The 22,373-nt window shown below is 47.6% G+C and overlaps 1 protein-coding gene across 1 annotated transcript in view; it reads left to right on the forward strand.

Annotated features, from left to right (window-relative positions):
- CUX2 (cut like homeobox 2) overlaps nt 1–22,373 on the forward strand; it is a 255,872-nt gene that overhangs the window by 186,293 nt on the left and 47,206 nt on the right. The window contains exon 4 of the mRNA XM_035017009.1: nt 10,762–10,840. Within this exon, the coding sequence (XP_034872900.1) occupies nt 10,762–10,840 (79 nt within the window). The remainder of the gene's footprint in view (nt 1–10,761; nt 10,841–22,373) is intronic.

The raw sequence follows: 22,373 nt of genomic DNA on the forward strand, positions 1-22,373 counted from the left end.
CAGCACAGAGCCACGTTTGCCATATCTGCAGCTCCCAAAAAGAGGAAATTGGACACAGATGCTTCCAGCACCCATGAGAATGAATCTCAGTCATCCAGCTTCATCCACTGGCCACACCCCAGGCAGGACAAGAAATGTACCTTCTGTCCTGCCCCCACATATATATATATATGTATATGTATATATATGTATATGTATATATATATAGCCTTGATAATAAGCTTTGTGGCTTCTTACATGTGCATATAGTTGATTTTTTTAATACCCCGAAGCGAAATTTATTTGTAAGGCACTAAAGAAAACCTCCTGTCCCTTTTATGCCGGGAGCCCTCGGAAGAGAAGTGAAATTGTGTATTCGCTGCTAAAAAAAGCCCTGGCTTATACAATTTTAACAATAGAAAAATGATCTTTGTGCTTCAGTGCATGGATGCTTAAAGGAAAACAGGCAGTCTGTTCAGGTGGCTGGTGAATTACAAATGAGTGGTTCGCCTTTGTTTTGAGTGACAAGCAATTTAAATGCAGTCTTACGTGGAGGCCTGGAAATTCTTTCCCCAGAAGAGAGAGAGAGCACGAGAGGAAAAGGAAAAAGAAAAAAAGCTTCCTTTTTGAACTGAGAGATTATATTAGTTTGCCACTGAGCAGAGGTGAGAAGTTAGAACTTCATTTGGTAATTATAAAATCAGTAGTTTGTGATTGGACGTAATTGATGATTATACTCTTGCTAATAGCAAGCCTGCCAGCCTGCACTTGTGGGACATTTCATTTTTGCACCGCTTCCAAGCCATGAAAGTCAACCCGGCGTGGGGCGCTGCTCACGAGATCTCAGGGAGCCTGACATCAAATGCATTTGGGGGCCTGTATTATGTTGGATAAAAAGTGTTCATTAATGCCGACGTTTGAAAACACTTTTCTCTGTGCCTTATTTTTAGCCTGGGAATAATTACAAATATTAGAATAAAATTGCACAGTGTTTTTCTCCCCTGCCTCATCCTCTCCCAGCAGACCCACCCCTCAGTCAGAGCCTGGGTGGGCCCCTAGGTCTTGCACTGCCTTTGATTAAAATACCAGTGGGGTGGGGATCAATGTGTGGGGAGGAAACTGTCTGTCTTTCTGTCTGCCTAGGTGACAGGTTAGAACCATGGCACAACAAAGTAGGAAGGGAACTTAAGGTCAGCACCTTCACTTTACAGATGGGGAAACAGGCTCAGAAAGGGGATGTGCCTTGCCCAAAGATGAGCAGGGACTCAAGGCCCCAGCCAAAACCAGAACCCACATCTGCTCACTCCCAGGTCTAGCTTCTCCTGTTTCCTACCCTGCCGTTGGCTTCACAAGTGCTGCGGTCCTCTGGGGCACATCCTGGGCCTCTGACCCCTCCCACCTTGGGCTGCATGGTTACTCCATCAGGGAGCCTCCAAGAGACCTCTCCAGAGCCTCCGAGACCACAGCTTAGTTTGGGCTACTTGGAGGGCATTATTCTACATCATCCTTCTTGATGAGGGGTTTTATTTAAGTTTGTAGTTTGTAAAGATTAGCTCAGAGAACCTCTTAAATTCCCTCCTTATCTCATTCATTCGTTTTTTTCATTCAGTCGGTGTTGATTTAGTGCCCACTCCTGACCTGTCCTGTGCTGGGCTGCAAAGGAGGGAGAAAAATCATAGCAATGGCCATTTAAGATCATCCAGTTGTTCATGCCCCCAACTGCGGAGTCTCCCTGATTCCCCTCTACCTCTTGCCACCCACCCCCCATTGCCTCTGTGTTCCTGAGAAACAAAGCCTGTGGCTCGAATTCATATCCATCCAGACCCGAGCATTTCTCCCACTTCCGCTGCCACCACCCTGCTCTGAGCAGCTGTCCTTCCTTACCCAGACTGTTAGAGTAGCCACCTCCCGGGTCCCCCCGCTTCTACCCCAGCGAGCCTCAGTCCATTTTCCAAGCAACAGGCAGAAGCATCCTGTTAAAACGAGTGTTAAATCCTGTCTCTTTCTCTACTCAAACCTTGGCAGGACTTCTCATCCCCCTTAGAGGAAAAAGTCCCAAGTCTTCACAGTGGCCTGCAAGGTTCCACCCCTGCCCTTCTCCTTCTCTTCCCCTTCACGCACCTTCTCCCACTACACTGGCCTCTTCGCTGTTACTCAAACAAGCTGAACTCACTTCTGCCCCAGGGCCTTTGCACCTGCTGTTCTCGCTGCCTGGAATACTTTTCCCCCAGATCACTGCACAACTTAACCCCAAGGCCTTCCCTGGCCCTGCTAGGCAGCGCACACCCTGCACCAGACTCCTATCCCTCTTATTTTCCTCCCCTGCACTTGGTCATGCTCACACATTCTATACTATGATTTATTTTATTGTCCACCTCTGCCTTTAGAGTGTCAGATCCACAAGGGTACAGGTTTGATTCAGTCCTGCTTGGTGCTGAATGCCAATGCCTAGAACAGACCCCATCTTTAAGAGATGCTCAATAAGGAGGGACCCCCACTTCAACCAGTTTCTCTCCAGCCTTAGAATCACCCCCAAGACTGACACATAAACACAGTCTCATTATTCAGCAGTCATTTATTTTTTTTTTTTTAAGATTTTATTTATTTAATTGACAGAGAGAGACAGAGAGAGAGGTAACACAAGCAGGGGGAGTGGGAGCGGGAGAAGCAGGCTTCCTGCCAAGTAGGGAGCCCAATGTGGGGCTCGATCCCAGGACCCTGGGATCATGACCCGAGCCGAAGGCAGTCCTTAACCAACTGAGCCACCCAGGTGCCCCTCAGCAGTCATTTATTGAGTACCTGCTGTGCACAGAGTTGCATGAAGGGGACACAGCGATGAACAGACAGACCCACTCTCCCGTGGTGGGGCTCAGACCTAAGAGCTGACAAATCACGGGTTGAGAAGGTGGCATCTGGAGCTGGACTAGTCTGGGAACGACTGTTCAGGAAGGGATGCCTGCATGACTCACCCCACCAGTGCATTCCGTGGAAACCAACTAGGGCTAAAAGTATAACCTGCTAGAAGAGAACTGGTTTCTAAAATCTCAAACCTCTGCTATCAAACAGCTGCTTTCCCCTTTTGGCATGTGTCACTTGGTCCCTATTAACAACCATTTGTCCATCCTCTTGGTTAAAGGGCCCCAGCCTGGGCACCTGGGTGGCTCAGTTGGTTAAGCGACTGCCTTCGGCTCAGGTCATGATCCTGGAGTCCCAGGATTGAGTCCCACATCAGGCTCCCTGCTCGGCAGGGAGTCTGCTTCTCCCTCTGACCCTCCCCCATCTCATGCTCTCTCTCTCTCTCTATCTCATTCTCTCTCTCAAATAAATAAATAAAATCTTTAAAAAAAATAAAAATAAAAATAAAGGGCCCCAGCCTGCTGGCTTCTTTCTGCCTCCTATCAAAGTAATATTTTAGTCCCCAAGAAGGCAAATTGCCCAAACCCTATGCCTCCCTGAAGAACTGCTGCATCCTTGGTTGCTTTTTAAACTCATTGTACCTCCATTTTCTCATCTTTAAAATGGGAATAACCATAGAGCCCACCTGTGTTAGTTCAGGCTAACAGAATACCACAGACTGGGTGTCTGAAACAATAGAATTTTATTTTTTCACAGTTCTGGAGGCAGAAATTCCAAGATCATGGTGCTGGCACAGTTGGTTTTTGGTGAGAGCTCTCTCCTCGGCTTATAGACAGCTGCCTTCTCACTATGTTCCTCTGTGCTCCTACATCCCTGGGATCTCTTCCTCTTCTTATAAGGACATTAGTACCCCCTCCAGAACCCCCTTGAACCTGGGTACCAAACCACCCCAGCCCGTGAGCAGCCCCCACAGTGAGCAACTTACTCCCCCATTCATAGCATCTGGGTTTCTTCCTGCCCTTCATTCTCCATATGCCCCTGCCCCCCCTCATTCTCCATGTACCCCCTGACTGTTACTGCCCCCCTGGGGGTCTGTGCCCCCACTCCATGCTCCCCCTTCATTCTGACCCCCTTATTCCATGCTGATTCTCCATCATCCCCTTCTTCATGCTCCCCCCCAATGACCATGAACACTGAACCTCTCTGCACCCCATTCTCCGTGCTCCCCTCAGTGACCATTAACACCGCAGCCTTCCGTGCCCCCTTCTTCGTGCTCCCCTCAGTGACCATTAACACCGCAGCCTTCCATGCTCCCTTCTCCGTGCTCCCCTCAGTGACCACAAACACCGCAGCTCTCTGCACCCCCTTCTCCATGCTCCCCTCAGTGACCACAAACACCACAGCTCTCTGCACCTTCTCCATGCTCCCCTCAGTGACCATGAACACCTCAGCCCTCTGCGCCCCCTTCTCCGTGCTCCCCTCAGTGACCACAAACACCACAGCTCTCTGCACCCCCTTGCTCCCCATGCACTCCCTCAGATCTGCACTCCAGGCCTCCAGAGGGAGAACCAGGCCTCAGCATTTAAGGGCACGCCCCACACACCCCTTGCCATCCTGAGCTGATTCCTTTTCTCCCCAGATCTCATTTCCTCTGCATCCTCCTCAGAGATCCTGATCCTGAGATCTTCGGAGCACCTGCCTCCTCTCGATTACCCATTGTTCAGTTTCTTCCAGAATCCTGCCACATCAGATACACCCAGCCCTGTCTCCCAGAACCACCACATCCACCCTCCCCAGAGCCCAGGACCCAGTGGTAAGGGAAAGCTGTTCTCAAAGTGTGTTCCACAGAACCCTAGTTTCCAGGTTCATTCTCTGAAGCAAAAAGTTCTGTGGCCTAAATGCATTTGGGAAAACATTGGGCTAAGCTGAGTTAAAGGGGACTTTTTCCTGTAGCTCTTGTCCATGCGTCCATTTTGTTGATATATTCTGTACATATCCACGCAGAAAGCATGTGCACACTTGATCACAGGTCCTCCTTTCCATGCCCAGGGGACTGTGCAAAATGCTTTGGGAAGCAATGGTTTCTGGTTGTAAGCCTGAGCCCTGGAATGAGAAGACTCTGGGCCACCTCTGCCACCAACTGGTTCTTTTCAGTTTCTTCCTCTGTAGTATGGGGCGCCATAACGGTGCTCACATCTGAGAACTGGGGGAGAATCCAAGGATAAGGCACTGAGCACAGAATAAGGTTCAGTTTCTAGAAGCTCTGACCATTCTTCGTAAAGAGCTTGGACAGAGAAGTTCTCGATAGCCAGCAGATATTGTCACCACTAACTCGGACAGCTCGTGGAAGCTCAGCCTCAGGAGGCCCCCAAATTTGCCACTTTTAACCACTTGACAGATGAGACCTAAGTGGCTAGAACAGGCTTTTGCCTCTCCCCTGACTTAACTGGTTCTGCACCTGTTATTTTCATACTTGGGGGACCAAACACATTTTCACCCCTCGTATTACAGCGGGTGGTGTAAATGCCGCGTGCTCCATCAGACGCTGAGCTATTTCTGATGTGACCTTCTTGGTGTCTGTAGCTGGCCGCCACCTCCTCCTTCCCCAGATGGCCTTCAAAGATCGCCTGTCACAAGCCAAATCTGTCATTCTGGACACTTTCTCCCGCCCTTCTGTGTGGTCGGGCCCAGCCATGAGGCAGAGACACATGGCCTATTATTTGTGCCAAGCTCACCTGTCTGGGCACGTGGGTGAAATGCACTAAAGTTGCAGACTTTGGAAAAGACATCCTGTGTGGTCGGAAGAATAATTAACTGCTTTATTAGAAAGCTTTTTGCCAACTTCCATGGGACTCTTTGCCACATGTTAGCCCATTCCTCCCCAGCAGCTTCTTAGGCAGATAGAGAGTATTCTTCCCACTTGATGTTTGAACAAACTAAGGCCAAGAGATGCTTAATGACATTAGGCCCAGCACCAGATCAGGCTCTAATGCCATTAGGAATTTTGACCTGGCCTTCTAGAAACAGTCATGATTATTGTTCTAAAACAAGATTGAACAAGGCAGGGCATCCACATGGCTCCCTGTCTTCAAGTCATCTTGACTGTGGGAAGCCCTAAACTTGAACTGATTAAAACTGAGAGCCATTCCAGGATGTTTTTTGATCTCTGCTTTTGAAAATATTGTCCAGCCATTAGATTTGAGTCTCAAAAACAGGAATCAGCAAACTTTTTCTGTAAAGGGCCAGATAGTAAATATTTCTTATTTTATTTTATTTTATTTTTAAGATTGATTGATTGATTGATTGGTTGATTTTAGAGCGTGAGAGAGAGCATGTGAGCAGGGGTGAGGGGCAGAGGGAGAAAGAACCCCCAAGCAGACTCCCCACTAAGTGTGGAGCCCAACATGGAGCCCCATCCTATGACCCTGAGATCATGGCTGAGACAAAACCAAGAGTCAGATGCTTAACTGATTGAGCCACCCAGACACCCCTATTTTATTTTATTTTATTTTAAGTGATCTTTACCCCCAACATGGGGCTCAAGCTCAATGACCCTGAGACCAAGAGTCACATGCTCTGCTGACTGAGCCATGCAGGCACCCCAGATATTTTTTATTTTACAGCCAGAGTCTTTGTCACAACTATGCAACTAGGCCATTATAGCATGAAAGCAGCCATAGACAATAAATAAAAGAATGGCTGCAACTGTATTCCAATAAAACCTTATTTACACAAACAGACGAAGGTCCAGATTTGGCCTAAGGACCATAGTTTGCCAACCCTTGATTTAGACCAACACTATCCAGTAGAAATATAATGCAAGCCACATACGTAATTTAAGTTTTTCTAATAGCCACATTAAAAAGTAAAAAGAAACAGGTGAATTTAATTTTAATAATATATTTTACTGAACCCAATATGTCCATAGTGTTTTCATTTTAACATAAAATCAATATAAAAAATTACTGAGATAGGGGTGCCTGGGTGGGTTCAGTCAGTTAAACGTCTGCCTTCGGCTCAGGTCATGATCTCACGGTCCTGGGATCGAGTCCCGGGTTGGGCTCCCTGCTCAGCAGGGGAGTCTGCTTCTCCCTCTGTCTCTCCCACCCCCGCCCCCCGCTCGTGCTCTCTCTCTCCCCCTCAAATAAATCTTTTTTAAGAAAATTACTGAGCTATTTTACAACCCTCTTTTCATCCTGAGACTTTAAAATCCCGTATTTTACACTTACAGCCCATCTGATTTTGGAATAGTCACATTTCAAGTGCTCAGTGGCCACATGTGGTGTATTGGACAGTGTAGCTCTGATGGGCAGACTGGTATCATAAGGAGACAGTCACACAGGTAAACAACGCACCCTTACAAATTGATAAGCACTGTGAGTAGAAAGCAGAAGGTTCTATAGGCAGGGACAGGGAAACATCAAAGGAATCTTCTGGTATTTGCCCCACCCCTGCCCAAAGTTCCTTTGCAGAAGTCAATGGAACATTCCTTTTTTTTTTTTTTTTTTTAAGATTTTATTTATTTGAGAGAGAGTGTGTGTGAGCTGGAGGGAGAGGGGGAAGGAGAGGGAATCCAAAGCAGACTCTACACAGAGTGCAGAGCTGGTCACAGGGCTCAATCCCAAGACATTGAGACCATGACCTGAGCTGAAACCAGGAGTTGCCGCTTAACCAACTGAACCACCCAGGCGCCCCAAGTCAATGGAACATTCTTATGCCTTTTCCCAAACCCCATCCACCACACGTGCTCAGCATAGACAACTGTAAAATGAAACATTCAGACTTTGCTGGCTGATCTTTGATAATTTTCCATCTAGGGCTCAGGAAATGAATTGCTTTCATTTCTCATGGCTTTTCTTGGGCTCCAGATCAGCAACACAGCAGCTTATGACCTGGTACAGCCATGGATGATGTCATGAGGCAGCACGTGGGGTCCAAGCGACTATCCCCATTGACTGGGATGGTTTTTCTATCCAGGAGAAAGGAGCCAGCATCTGGATCAGAGCAGGAATTGGAACCCCCAGACCTAGGATGAATCCCACTCTGCCATTTACTTACTGGGTGACCTTTGGCAAGTTATTCAGTGTCATTGAGCCTCAGTTTCCTCATCTGTGTAATCGGGATGATGGCAGCAGCTATCTTTAGTGATTGGTGTATCCATGGAGAGAGATGATCATGGATAGTAAGAGCATCTGGGACATGGTAAATGCTAAATATTATATATGTTATTATTATTATTATTGGCCCATCAAGGATGCCCCCCCAAACTCTGAATTAATTGCTCCCTCCTCACATTACTCTAAATACTCTAATGTTTGCATCACCTCCTCCCATGTTGTGGTTCCTCTTGGACATAGCTGTATCTCCCACTCAGCTCTGATTCCCCAGGGGAACAAGAACTGTGTCTTGTCCATCTCAGCAAGATCAAAAATCTACCTGCACTTGGTGATTTTTCCCTTTCCTAGATTCTGGAACATTCTTTATGTTCGCCATTGCCGGTTTCCCGTCTCCAGGAGGCAATTCCTAATGTTTCATCCACCAAACTGGGTCAGCTTCTCCCCACTTAAACACTCTCAAGTCCCCCTTGAACTTTTCCTTTGAAGCATTTAGCACTTGTAATTAATGAGTTACCTGGAGAATCTGCTTTGATGTCAGTCTCCCCACTGGACTGTGAGTCCCATGAGGGCAGGGCTCGAGTCTGCATTATCCATCCGTGAGTTCTCAGCCCACAATGCTTAGCACATAGCAGGTGCTCAAGAAATGTTTGTTGAATGAATGAGAGACTATCATTCCCTCTGGAATTTAAAAGACCAGAGACTGTTCTCAGAATAACAAGAGAGCTTAAGGAATTTTTGTAACTGATCTTTTTAAAATCATTTGCTCAACATCCACCATACATTTCCCTCCACCTCTCTTAAATAACGAATTCTCTGTGGACCTTGTAAGACCTTCGAGCTGTGCTGTCCAATAGAAATATAATGTGATCCATGGATGTACTTTTACAGGTTGTAGTACCTTACATTGCAAAACAAGTAAAAGGAAACAGATGAAATGAATTTTAATAAGAGATTTTATTTGACCCATCATATCCAAGATGTAACTTTTTATTTTTTTTTTTATTTGACCCAGCATATCCAAGATGTAACTTTACCATGTAATCGATATAAAAAATGCTGATGAGCTATTGTCCATTCTTTTTCTCGTACGGTCTTTGAAACCTGGTGTGTATTTTGCACTCACAGCCCATCTCAATTTGTGCTTGCCACACTTCAAGTGCTCTAGCCACTGTGATTTGTGGCTGCCATATTGGAGGCCTTACAGGAACCACTGTGGTTTTCAAATTCCTCTTCCCAGTGTGTGCTATTAGGTGTGGAGGCAGGGCCTTTCTCAGGTGGTCTTTGTAGGACACCAGATAAGCATAGCTGGGGTTTATCACCCAATACTGGACAGAACCTGTCCCCATAACAGGCAAGAAGGAAGGGGTCGGTCAAACCAAGAGGTGACATATATGGGGCTTAATGTATCCCATGAGTTTTACAAAGCACTTTACATGTGTTAAATCATCTGATCCTCCAGCAAGGGAGGGTGTGGTGTTACTATTTCCTATTTTACAGAGAGGGAAGTAGAGGCACAGGGATTGCCGTGACCTGTCTGCTCAAGGACACAAAGATAGTAAGTGGTGGAGCTGGGATTTGAACCGAGGTGGCCTGGGTCCAAGCCTTGTGCCTTAGTTAGCCACTTCTGTGAATGGACCGTCTCAGAATTGGCCCCTGTCATTTCTCCAAAATGATGTCACCAACAGGACTTAAAGTTGGGGCAACTCTCTTAGATTTGCCGATGCAACAGATTGTGTTGAGCACTTTCTGTGCACCAGAAGTGCACTCACAGAGCTCACATCAAGGGAAGGAACTTGAGAACAGACACTCCTCCAAGTGGCATCACTGGGATTGGTAAGAAAAGCCCACCTCTGAAAGAGAGAGACACAGAGAGAGACTCCCCATAGATCCATCGTTGAAATTGGCACCAGAGGGAGAGGTATATCAATGTCAGGGAGAATAAAGATGTTCCAGTGCAAAGAAAGCTACCCCGCCTAGAGTGTTCTTGAGGATGTAGGGACGGTGGCCTGCGGATACTAGTGGCTCGTGCCAACATGTGCTGGGGAGGCCCAGGACGATGCCGGGGGACTGGCTACCAAGAGCCAGAACCAAGGGAGCTATGAGGCCAGAGCTTGGAATTCATAGCCAGGGGCAGAGAGGGATGAGATGGTGCTAAAGCCCCAGAAATGTCTTGAGGAACTTCACTTGAGGAACATCATCTTAGTGAACGTCACTGGGAGAACGAAAAAGTCTGTGAGGAAGGGAACAAATGCATGAAGGTAGCTCTTCACCATGGGATTATCCAGCCATTTGTGTTGTCATCAGTCAGGAAGCACTTGTTGGGCTGTTTGACATCTCACGAGAGCTTTAACAATTTCTCTGTAATCTTCAGTGGCAAGAAATATTCCCCAGATGTGTCCCACTTTCCCCCAGAACATGTGTCATATCTGGATCTCCAGCATGACCCTTTCATAATAACAACAATAATAGCTGTTAACAACCTACTCTGTGCCAGGCCCGGTGCTAAGCACTTACATGCAGCATCATTCAGTCCCCAGAAGAGGCCCAGGAGGTAGGTTCTGTTTTTCCCCCATTTTCCAGATGAGGGAAACCTTAGTTAGATCAGAGAGGGCCAATGACGTGCCCAAAGTCACACAGCTGGAATGCGGTGGAGCCAGGATTTGAACCTGGACTTTCTAACTCCATACTTTTGACCTTCATTTCCCCTCCTCCTCCCCCCATCCCATGTTTGCACATGTAGAAAATGATCATATTTCCTTGTAGACTCAGATGCCATGGTTACACATGACTCTCTCTCTTGTTTCCAAAGGTGGTGGCCCTTAGTAAGAGAAGTCAGGAGGCTGAGGCAGCTTTCCTGAGTGTTTACAAGCAATTGATTGAAGCACCAGGTAAGATACATTTGGGTTCCATAATTGGATAATTAATGTCAAGGAAGAACCAGCCATTAGGTCGTTACACAGGGACCTCCCCACAAGGGGATCTAGGGACAAGCCAAGGATCCTGGGGAAGGCTGGGCCCTCCACAGGAGAGGGTTGTTGGGGGGTGGTGAGAGGGTCCACACCCAGTCTGGTGTGACATGTCCCCACACAGTTCCTCCATCCTCCCCCACCACCTTCCAGTGTTAGCCAGGAAGCTTTGGGGGGCTCCTGGCAAGATCTCCCACCTTGGACCTTCTTGGGGAGCTGAGTGTCTTGCCTGCCAGAACCCCCATCCCATTGCTACAAAGGACAGATGGTGCCCAGTGCTCTCTGCCTGCTGAGGGCGCTGGAGGAAAGACCTCAAATGTTTCCCCAACATGACGCAGCCAACCTCAACCCAAAAGAACACATACTTATGACTCTCTTTACATAAAATATGAAGACAGACAAAAATTAATCAGTCGGCACTATTCACAACGCCCAAAAGGGGGAAACAACCCAAATGTCCATCAATGGATGAATAGATAAATAAAATGTGGTACAATGGAATTAGGATTCAGCCATAAAAAGGAGTGAAGCGTTGACACCTGCTATAACATGGATGAGCCTCACAAACATGATGCTGAGTGAAAGAAGCCAGACACGAAGGTCACATAATCTAAGACTCCACTTATATGGTATGTCCCAAATAGGCAAATCTAAAAGAGAGATATCAGATTGGTGATGGGGGGTGGGGGGGTGGCGGTGACTGCTAATGGGTGTGGGGTCTCCTTTTAGGGGGATAAAAATGCTCTGAGACTAGATGGGGGTGGTGGTTGTGCAACTTCATGAATGTGCCAGGTCCCACTGAACTGTTCACTTTAAAGTGGTAAATTATATGTTCTAAGAATTTCACCTCAACTAAAAAAAAAAAAGTTAACCTGTGCTGTTAGAAGTCAAGAGAGTGGTTTCTTTTGGAGGGGGCGATAGTTCCCAGAAGGGGTTTCTGGGCAACATAGATGCTGTTTCTTGATCTTGGTGTGGATTACACAGCTGTGAGTAGTTTGAAAACATTCACCTGTACCCCTAAGATACGTAGATGCACCTCTGTAAAAAAGTTTCCCTTTTCCAAAATGGCCCCTCCTCTGCCACCTTCTCATTTCTTGACTCAGAACAGGGAGCCCAGAGAGCTGTAAGTGATTTGCTTACAATGGTGGGGCTGGGAGGGGACCCTCTGTGCCAACTCCCTCCCAATCCTTTCTGGGGCTTTCCACACAGCTACAGGAATCAGTGCTATCTGGTGACTGGGGCTGGGGGGTTTATGAAGAAGAAAATGAAATCCCAACTAAGTCAAGTCATGGAGAAGGCAAAGTCATTTCTACTCAATGTCGAGGTCATTTCCAGGATCTTTGTGTTTGTGGGTGGGAAAGTCCCTCATTTCATCTGTCTTGGACAACTAGAGTGGCTTGAATAGTGTCCTCCCAAAATTCATGTCTACCCTGAACCTTGGAGTATGATATGCTTTAGAAGCAGGGTCTTTGCGGATGTGATTAGTTAAGGACCTTGAGATGAGGCCATCTGGATACAGGGTGGACCCTAAATCCAAGGACTAGTGTCCTTGTAAGAGGAAGAGAGAACACAGAGAAATACAGGGAAGAAGGCCTTGTGAAGACAGACACGGGTTGGAGTGATGTGACCACAAGCCAAGGAACACTTCCCATTTCCCACCAGAAATGGGAAAAGACAAGCTCCCCGAGCTCTGTGAGCACGTCAAAGTTTGAAAAGCACTCGCCTGGTATAGCGGTTGTTCTACCCTCTGCATGTTACAGCCCCAGGGGAACAGGCCAACCAGCCCCCTTCACGGGGGTACCCAGAGGTTGAGTGTGACGCCTGAGGTCTCACAGCCAGGAGCAGTGGGGCTCAGGTCTCCGCACGCTCAACAAATACGTCCAGAGTGGCTGCACTGCGTCACGACTTGGCTCCCCAGGGGAGCTCCTGTAACAACTTACCACGAACTGGGGGACTTCAAGCAACAGGTATTTATTGTCTCGTAGTCCTGGAGGCCAGAAATCCAAAATTAAGGTGTCCGCAGAGCTGTGCTCCCTCTGAAGGTTCTAGAGGAGGCTCTTCCTTACCTCTTCCAGCTTCTTGTGGCTCCAGGTGTCTCTTGGCTTGTGGCCACATCACTCCAGTCTTTGCCTCTGTCTTCACAGGGCCCCCTCCTCCCTATGTCTGGGTCCCAAATCTCCAGCTCTTTTCTCTTATAAGGACACTAGTCATTGAATTTAGGACCCACCCAGATAATCCAGGGTGATCTTCTCCAGAGGATCCTTAACTGAATTACATCTGCCAAAGACCCTTTTCCCAAATAAGGTCACATTCACTGGCTCCACGCATTAGGACATGGATATATATTCAGGAGCCACCATTCAGCCCACTGCAGAGGGGTGTGCAGACTCCATCCTCTTTGCCCTGGTCCTACCCTCCGGTTCCCCACTCCCAGGAGGGCAGCATGCTGTGTGGGTCTTCTCAAGGAGGATGTTTGAGCAGTGAGAACAGCTGGGGTTGGACAGTATAGCCCTTGGGGCTCTATGCCCACCATGAGGACATGGCCCTGGGGCATGAGGCTGAGACAGCCATGTATGCAGCCCCGGCCATTGTCACCCTCACTGAGGACCACACCAGGCATGTGGCTGAGAAGCCCTGTTCCTGGCAGGTGCTTTGCTTTTATCTCTACTCTCATCAGAGTTATCTGGAAAAAAATAATTGGGAAAAATAAACCCTCTTATTTACCATCAATTTTCAATCCTTACGGTCCCACAGGCTCAGCGACAAATGACATTGGAGAGTGACCCACAATAGACCCCAAAAATGTCTCCTAGGAGACCCCACACAAGGCTCCTCCTCTCACCCCATATACTTCCTCTGTAACACCAGGGGGCAGCACTGAGACAGGCTTGTGGTTCCAGGCTCAGGTTGGAATCCTACCTGGACCACTTACTTGCTGGGTGACGGCAGATGAATTAATTGACCCCCTGAGCCCCAGCCTCCTCTTGTATAAATTGGAGACTGAGCTACTCTCATCATCATGTATGTGTCTGGCTTCCCTAGAAGTGAAATGCTCTAAGCCTGGGACTGAATCATACTGAATTTGTATACCCAGAACCTGGTACACAGTAAGCACCTAATAGTTTTTGAATGAATGAGAAATAAGACTCAGATGCAGAAATGGGGGGAAGGTTATTTGAATGAAAGGGTGCTCTTTCAACTAGAGCCCTCTGCCTGTCACGTGTTTATTTACTCAGATTACATTTATTAAGTGCCTGCCGTGTGCCTGGCACTTGCTAGACCCTGAGAACCTAGCCATGAGCCTGCAAATGCAGACACGGGTCCAGCCCACAGGGAGCTTGCATTCTGGTGGCAGAGGTGACCGTGATCATCCCTCGAACAATCATTGCTCATGGCAAACCTAGGGGAGCACCGGCAAGTCCAGTGCTTGAGCGTGAGGAGAGGCTACGGCCCCTGCTTAGAAAAGAGTCATTCATTCTGGGGTTCACCGTGAGACCTTCATCTTTCTGGAGATAGGGCTGATACCACAGTCACAGGGCCAGAGTGCCAGCCAGGGACTGTGAGAGTTCTCAAGACCGGTGCAGAGCTTTCCAGAAGGTCCTCATGCCCTCCGGCCCCTCCCCGCAAAGGGGTTGTTCCAAGTCTGGTGCTGACTCCACGCGTCTGATTTCGCAACTCTGCTCCCCAGAAATGGAGAGGCGGGGGAGACGTATGTCCCTGGCTATCACTGAGTTGGAGAACAAGGAGCCTTAACTGATGGAGACAGACCGTTCGAACGGCCCCTTTAGGGGCTCTAATTCATTTTCGAGACATTTAAGAATAACAAAATGTTTTAATGATTTCTTAGGGGAATTAGGAAGACATATTTTTGTTCTCATTAAATTTTATCCTCAGACACAAGAACCAAATGTCAGATGTGGTTTTGGTGCTCGGAGCTCCCCTGCGCACTCTCCCCCCACCCCCCCCACCCCCGCCAACACACACACACACTCTGCTCCAACCCCCTCCAGAAAAATAACACTCCTGGAAAATTTGCCAGGATGCACACTCTCCTGTTTTTATATTTCTTGACAGGCAAATTATTTGTCGAAATACTTTCCACCCCCCTCCAAAGCCACACAAGTCCTGATTCAACATTTTTGTTTTGAATGACTGCTGCCAACACAAATCTTTGGCAGAGAGTGCGATATGGCGTGATGGCTCAGCAAGTATTTTGATAAGTGTGCAGCCTGTATGTCTGTAATTACGAAAGAAAACCGTAAATCTTTTGGATATTGTTCACACAGATGTGGCGTGAAGTGAGAAAAAAAAGCAGTAAAACGTGTTAAAAGCATAATTAATGTCATTGTTGTGGAGGATGATTTGATTTAAACCTTTCTGACTTCTGTATCGGTGACGGCTGATTTCTTTATCGCACTCGCAGTCACTAGGTACCGACCCGAGCCTCTCAAAGCTAACTTGTTAACTGAGTGATTAGTTAAAGGTAAAAGGGAGTGGGGGGTGGATTTGAAGGAAAGAAAGAAAAAAGGAAAAAAAGGAAACAAGGGGAGAGCAAGTAAGAGAGCAGGCAGAGGAGGACTGCTGAAGAGATAAGAAGAGAGAGGTGAGTGCCCCCAGAATGGTTTTTTCTGCTTTACTTTGGTTTTTAAAAATCCAGCGCAGGAGACGGCAACTCCTGACTGGCGTTTCTCTTCCTGCTTCTTCTTTCAGGAGGCAAAGCTGGTCAGCTTAGGTGCTCCAGCTGCAGAGTCAGACACAGCGGGGTAGGACTCTCAGTTTGGTGGTTTTGAGCTGTGTGACCTTAGGCAGGGGCCCGAACCTCTCTGAGGTCTGATTTCTATGTCTTTAGCAGAGGGATAATAATAGAAGCTACTCGCTATTTGACATGAAGACTCACTCTGCTAGGCGTGAAAGCATTTGGCAGGGTCTAATAACCAGCAGCCCATTGCAAAGCTGACATCAGAGTGTAAGTTAAATGGATCACAAGGGTTTACTGCTGATCTCACAAGGTTCTGTCAGTTATCGAGCACATGGGGTGAGCAGTTTAGGCAACAGGGTTACTGAGTCTGGAATAGGAAAATGCTTTACGGTATTTCGGGTTTTAATTTTTTTCTCCCCAATTACGAAAGTCACATATGCATGCTGTCAACTTCAGAAAATACAGAAAAGTAGAAAGAAGGAGAGAGAACTCCCTACTAGAGAAGCAATGGGAACACTGTTTTTCTTTCTGATCTTTTCCCTATGTACTTCTTCAAAACGGTGGTTCATTCTGCTTGTACCATTTTGAATCATCCTTCCTTTTACCCAACATGAGCATAGGTATTTCCCTGTGTGATTAAAAATCCTGAGTAACTTTGGTTCATTGTGTGCAATGGTCTCTTGTGTGGCTGTGCTGTAATTTGCTGGACCCCCTCTCCAACGTTGGGCATTTAGGGTGCTCAGGAATGAGCAGCTTATTCGTACTGTGCTGTAGTTCTGAAGACAAGGAAGAAAACTTGGGAAAGAAAATAGATTGTAGCCATGCATTGGCCCCAAACCCAGGATCAGTGGTCAGAAAGAATAAACTTTTTTTTTCTCCTTGTTGATTTATTTTGTACTCATTCATTTGTAACACTAAATATCTTTTCATATGTTATGAACCACTCATATTCTTTTGTGACTCAGTGGTTCATGTGTCTGTAGCCCATTTTAATATCAAAGAGATCGCTTTCTTATTGATTTGTAGACACTCTTTGTATATTAAAGATAATAGCCTTTGTCCTGGTAAACGTGTCTCGTATCTTCTCCCCTAGTTTGCTTCTTGTTTATAATGTCTCTTGTACATGGTACATAGCAGGCATTCAAAAAATACTTGCAGAAAGTAGGAATTCTTACCAAACCTTTGCTTTTATGGCTTCTGGATTTCATGTCATATTTTTAAAAACCCCTTCTTGCTTGAAAGTTATAGGGGTTTTTTAGTACTTTTGTGACCTTAATTTTTAAAAATAATGATCTTTGATGGAAGTGTAGTGAGGGAGGTTAAGAATTTAGCTTTGCTTTTGTCCCAAATGACTAGTTCTACCGCCATCTAGTGGATAAGCCACCTTCCCAAATATAGGAAATAAGGATTTTAGTATAATGAGAAACTCTTGTTTCTGTTTGCTCTCACTTCCTTCCCTTTCTCCCTGAATATGCCTTTGCTCACTTGATCCTGTAGGGAACAAGGCCAGATTTTCCTGAAGATGGTACTTAACTTTAGAAGGCGTTACACCACCATCTCCCCTGCCAGAAGCACTCTCTCCCCATGGCCGCCAGTCTAACGTTCACCTGGTAACCAAGGACTGGGGGAAGATGAAGTGAAAGCATCTGGCATGATGCTGGTACCCAGTAGGTGCTCAATGCACGGCTGTTCCCTTTCAGAAGGAAAGCCGGGCATGTCAACTGTGGCTTTTCATCAGTTCATTCTGAGCACCTACTAGAGCTGAGCCCTGTGGGAACTCAAGCCTGAGCCTTCCTCTGCCCTCAGAGACTCGGAGTCTGGCAGGGACAACATGACCCAAAGTCAGATGGCCAGAACACCCAGCAGAAAAAGGGCTCCGAGGCTAGACAGCCAGAGGGGGCGCCTCAGAGAAGTCAGGCTTTGAATGTGGTTCTAAGCATAAGCTGCTATCCTTGCGGGGCTGTTTGTGGGGTGCTGTCAGGCAGTGCACGCAGCCCCTTACAGAAATAAGTTTGTGATCCCCACAGTCCCCTTGACGGTAAATAAGCTGTCCTACTGTGCAGCTGAGAAAATGTAGGCTCGGAGAGATCAAGTCACTTGCCCGAGGTCACACAGCAGAGAGGCAATAGAGTCTGAATCTTAACCCCTGGCTCCTAAACTACACGCAGGTTCAATTTAAAAAGTGAAAGGATTTGGACAAAACCATTGGACGTTTGGCCTCCAAAAAGAGTGACAAACAGCTAAGGGTCTTTGTTGCCAGTAGGTTGAGAGGTTCTAAACTAAGAGGATGAGCCCTTGCTGAAATGCAGGTGTGTTACCCAGAAGAGGAACAAGTGAACCCCCCTAGCTAAGAACTCCTCGTTCTCCCAGCTCAAGCCTCCAAATTCAGGGAGCAGAGTGATATCAGGATGAGCACTAGCAGGACCCCAGGCCAGAGGGCCTCCTACAGAGCAGGGCCAATCCCTGTCCTGCCATTGTGCTTCCCTTACCATTCTTCGCTTTTCTGCTCCTCAGTTTCCCCATTACAAAATATGGATAGTGATCTTAGCTAATTATAGGCCAGTTGGGTGGATTCAGTGAGAGTGGAGAACATTGAGCATGGTGCCTGGTATAGAGTAGCAGCCCCATGCAGTTCATTAGACAAATACTGTTCGCTGGACACTCCACTCACCACCAGGAGCACAATGTGAAGCAAAACACACTGTCGCTGCCTACCTGGCATGTTCTGTGAAACTCCGTATATGGGAACTTTATTTGTACTATAATGGACATGGCTTTGAACCCGGGTTCTGGGTGACCCTGAGTAGCTGGTTCTGCCTCTCAGCCTGTTCCCTGGTCTAGAAAAGCACACTTACCTCCTGGTACCTCGGAGAGGAGTAATCATGGTGCAGAGCATAGAAGGCCCTCTGAGTGTCTGGCACCTAGTAAGTGCTCAGTAAACAGTCCCCACAGCTATGTTGGTGTTGTTGCATTATCGCCACCACCCCTTGCCAAGAAGGAAGACCTTCCCCAGCCCCTCTGCCCATGCTTCAGCCAGAAGACCCCCCAGAGCAGCCGGTCCTGGCAATGGAGGGAAGAGCGGGTGGGCAGACACATGGCTCACGGCTGTGTGTAAGGGCCCCACACCCCATCTGCTCTCGAAAAGTTAAGATTAAAGGATCAGAGTTAGTCTCGCTGCCACCGTCAATAGCCCGAGCCTCCCACCCATGCAGGCGCCTGGAGTCTGGGCCCAGATGGGAGAAGGCTTCTGTCTCAAAGATATTTTGGAGGGGCGCACGCATACTTCTGCATATATGTGTTTCTAAACAGCCTCTCGGACAGCCTTCGCGACTCCAGCTTTCCTAAAAAAGCTCTGAATGCCACTTTCCTTCAGATGGACACAGTGGGAGGAATGAGACAGCTTTTCCTAGCTCCCCGGCTCCCCCCCCCCCACCCAACCCCGTAGACACTTTTTGAAAAAACACCAACAGCATCAGCTAGTGGTGGAAGAGGGAATAGACGATGTTTTACCCATCTCTGACAGTGCCTTTGTAAAGCCTGGTGTGGTATTAAAATATTACAAATCCGTTGGCAGTATTCTCTAAGGGGTTAGATCCAATGTAACCAAAATGAATTAGTCATTTTATTAAGCAGTGTATGCATAAAGAGCAGGTTGGTGGCTGTAAGACAAAGGCACTGCGCTTCCTGACAATGTCCCCCCTCCCTGCACTCCCACCAGGACCTGCCACCTCGGATGGTTCATATTTGATCTTCCGTGTCTGCCAGCGTGCTCAATTAATCCAAAAGATTTGTTGCAGTCAAACAACAATTCTGATTTGGGGTCCCCGTTTGGGGCTTTTTCACTTAGGTTGGATCCAAAGCCCTTTGATTCCCACTGCCACTGCCCTCGTCTATGTATCGACTGTGTGTCTGCTGCCGGAGTGAAGTGGGGGAGTCCCGCTCATGGCTCTGGGCATGGAAAGGTTTCCGCTGGAAGTGCTGAGCCCGGCAGAACCCTAGGCTCCCTGGCTCCAGATGAGGAGGTGCAGGGATGTTTTGTCACTTCTCCTGACACCAGGATAGGAGGCTTGCCAGACACCAGAGTGGGAACATGGGTCACTTTGGAGGTTGGGGGCTTGGTGGGACGTGGCACTTCCCTTCGTGGGGTCACCTGACACAGGGAACAGCCTCGGTGTACCTGGCACAGCAGTGAAATCTTTGAACACATCGCGTGCTGGGTGTCACCTTTATGCTTCCTTCTAGATGAAGTTTCAGTCCAGTGCTAGAACATCTTAAACACCTATAGGATACCTGAGAGTCTCCCCCCTCGGGCTCCCAGTCTTAGGTAACAAGAGAGTCTAACTAGAATTTAATAACATCAGTTATCACCCAACATGGGGCTTGAACTCACGACCCTGAGATCCAGAGCTGCACACTCTCCCGACTGAGCCAGCCAGGCAGCCTCTCTTTGTTTATTTTTACAGTTTAAAGCACCTTCTATTTATGATACAGGATCCCAATTATCTATTTACAATAATGTGACAAAATTTTCCTTTAAAATATTTTTGAGTTAAAAAGTACTGAGTCACATAAGGACAGATGTCACGTTGGTAATCTTTTAGGGGCAGGTGGATACAGCAGAAGTTGTGAAGTGAGCATGCCAGTGTCTGGCATTTGGGCTGTACTGGGTTCAAATTCAGCTCTGCCTTGTTCTAGGTTGGTGGCCTTGAACAAATGGCTTCCCTTTGCTAGGCCTCAGTTTTCTCCTCTGGAAGATGGGGATACAACCATCTCTCACATGATTTGATTGTTTTGATGATTAAATGAGATGTAAATATATGCAAAGTAGCTGGCATATGTGAGTGGGGGGAATATGAAGAAATGTCAGTTCCCTGGAGCTTTTGGCTCAGGACACTGGATGGGGGTCTTATCTACCCCATGCCGTAGTTTCCCAGATATGGGTGCCCCACCTGCTCCAGGATTGATGGTAGCCGGAGTTTTGGGAACAAAGACTGGAAAAGAGTGGTTATGGGCCAGAGCCTGCTCTGAACCCAACTTCCACCCTTGGTGGCAGCACCCAGACCAGCCTACAGGGAAGGGAGGTGAAGCTGGCACCAAAAGTCCCCAGACACTGCCAGCCTCTCTCAGCCCCACATCCTCATCTGTAAAATGGGTCCGTTGTTGTGAAGATGGAGCTAAGTTTTGTTTCTGGGACAGTAATTGGGGGGAGGGGGGCTGGTCACAAGGTTCCACCACCCTTTCTTGGTCTGGTGGGGGCTGTTTATCCTGGTGCTTCCTGTGTCTAGATTATTCTCTCTCTCACCCCCTGCTAGCTCCCTCATCTCCTTCAAGGCTCTGTTCAAATGTCACCTCCTTCAAGAAGCTTTCCCTGGGGCACCTCAGTGGCTCAGTCGGTTAAACGTCTGCCTTCGGCTCGGGTCATGATCCCAGGGTCCTGGGATCGAGCCCCGCATCGGGCTCCCTGCTCAGCGGGAAGCCTGCTTCTCCCTCTCCCACTCCCCCTGCTTGTGTTCCCTCTCTCACTGTGTCTCTCTCTGTCAAATAAATAAATAAAATCTTAAAAAAAAAAAAAAAAAGGAAGCGTTCCCTGACCAGCCTGCCTTCATTAGCACCATTCCCTCCACCACACATGTCAGGCCACTCTCTGCCCTGGCCCTGCCTTCTTTTTCTTCTCTACCCCCTTACTCCCATTGGTTTATTTGTCCTTTATCCATCTGTCCTCTCTAGAGTATCAACTCCAGGAAGGCAGAAATCCCCTCTTATTCACTGCTCTATCTCCAGGGCCCAGAAACCTCCCGGCACACAGCAGATACTCAGAAAATATTTGGCAACTGAAGTAATGGTGTCTGGCACATAGTAGGTGCTCGGTAAAAATGTACTGGTGAATAAGTGACAGCATTAGGGACTGTATTCACTTCCTGTTGCTGCTATAACCAGCGACCACAGACTTAGAAGCTTAACACAACCCACATTTACTGAGCACCTACTATGTAAAAGGCCAGAGCAGGACCCCAAGGCGAAAGGGAAGACTGAGGAACAAAAGCAAGTTCCCCCAGTTCCCCATGACTGTCAGGCCCTCTGAGAAACCTCTTCCAAACATTTTAAAGATCTGTTGTCACTTCTCTCTCTTTCAATTTGTGTTTGTAAGAGCAGCCAGTGACATTTAGCTGATGGATCGATTAATGCTGTTGGACAAAGTAAGCGGGAAACCCTTGGATTTGCCAGCCGCCAGAGCCGAGCATTTTACCTGTGTGTGATTTGGCAAATCTTCCAGCCGTCTGGATGCTAGTCATTTTTTTCCTCCCTAACTCAGCCCCCAGCAATATAGCTCAGGGCTCCGTGAGTTTCTCCCAGATAGGGGAAGTGAGAAGAAATGAGTTTCCCACATACTGTAAAAGCTAAGAATTCCCACTATGCACCAGTAGGGAGGAAATAAAGGGTAGAAAATGCCCGGGGAAGTAAGAGACCATCATTGTTGTATACTTTTCAGAGCAGGGACCCTACTCGACCCATAGCCCAATGCCTCAGTAGTTGCAGAGATTAAAAATGCAGTAGAGTGAGAGCCCAGGACCTGCTGCTTTCTCTTACACAACGGGCTTATTCTCTGGATGCCAGGTGAGATGGGTGCAGCAGGAGAGAAGTAGGTTAGACTTGAGTGAGGACTTCCTTCCTATGGGACTTGGAGTCTTGGCAGCTCCTCAGTCCTGCCTCTCTCACAGTTGGTATCCAGTCAGTTATCACGTGTTATGGTTTGAA

The sequence above is a fragment of the Mirounga leonina genome, unplaced genomic scaffold (genome assembly GCF_011800145.1).
Source record: "Mirounga leonina isolate KUSES-001 unplaced genomic scaffold, KU_Mleo_1.0 Mir_171, whole genome shotgun sequence".
NCBI classification, from domain to species: domain Eukaryota; kingdom Metazoa; phylum Chordata; class Mammalia; order Carnivora; family Phocidae; genus Mirounga; species Mirounga leonina.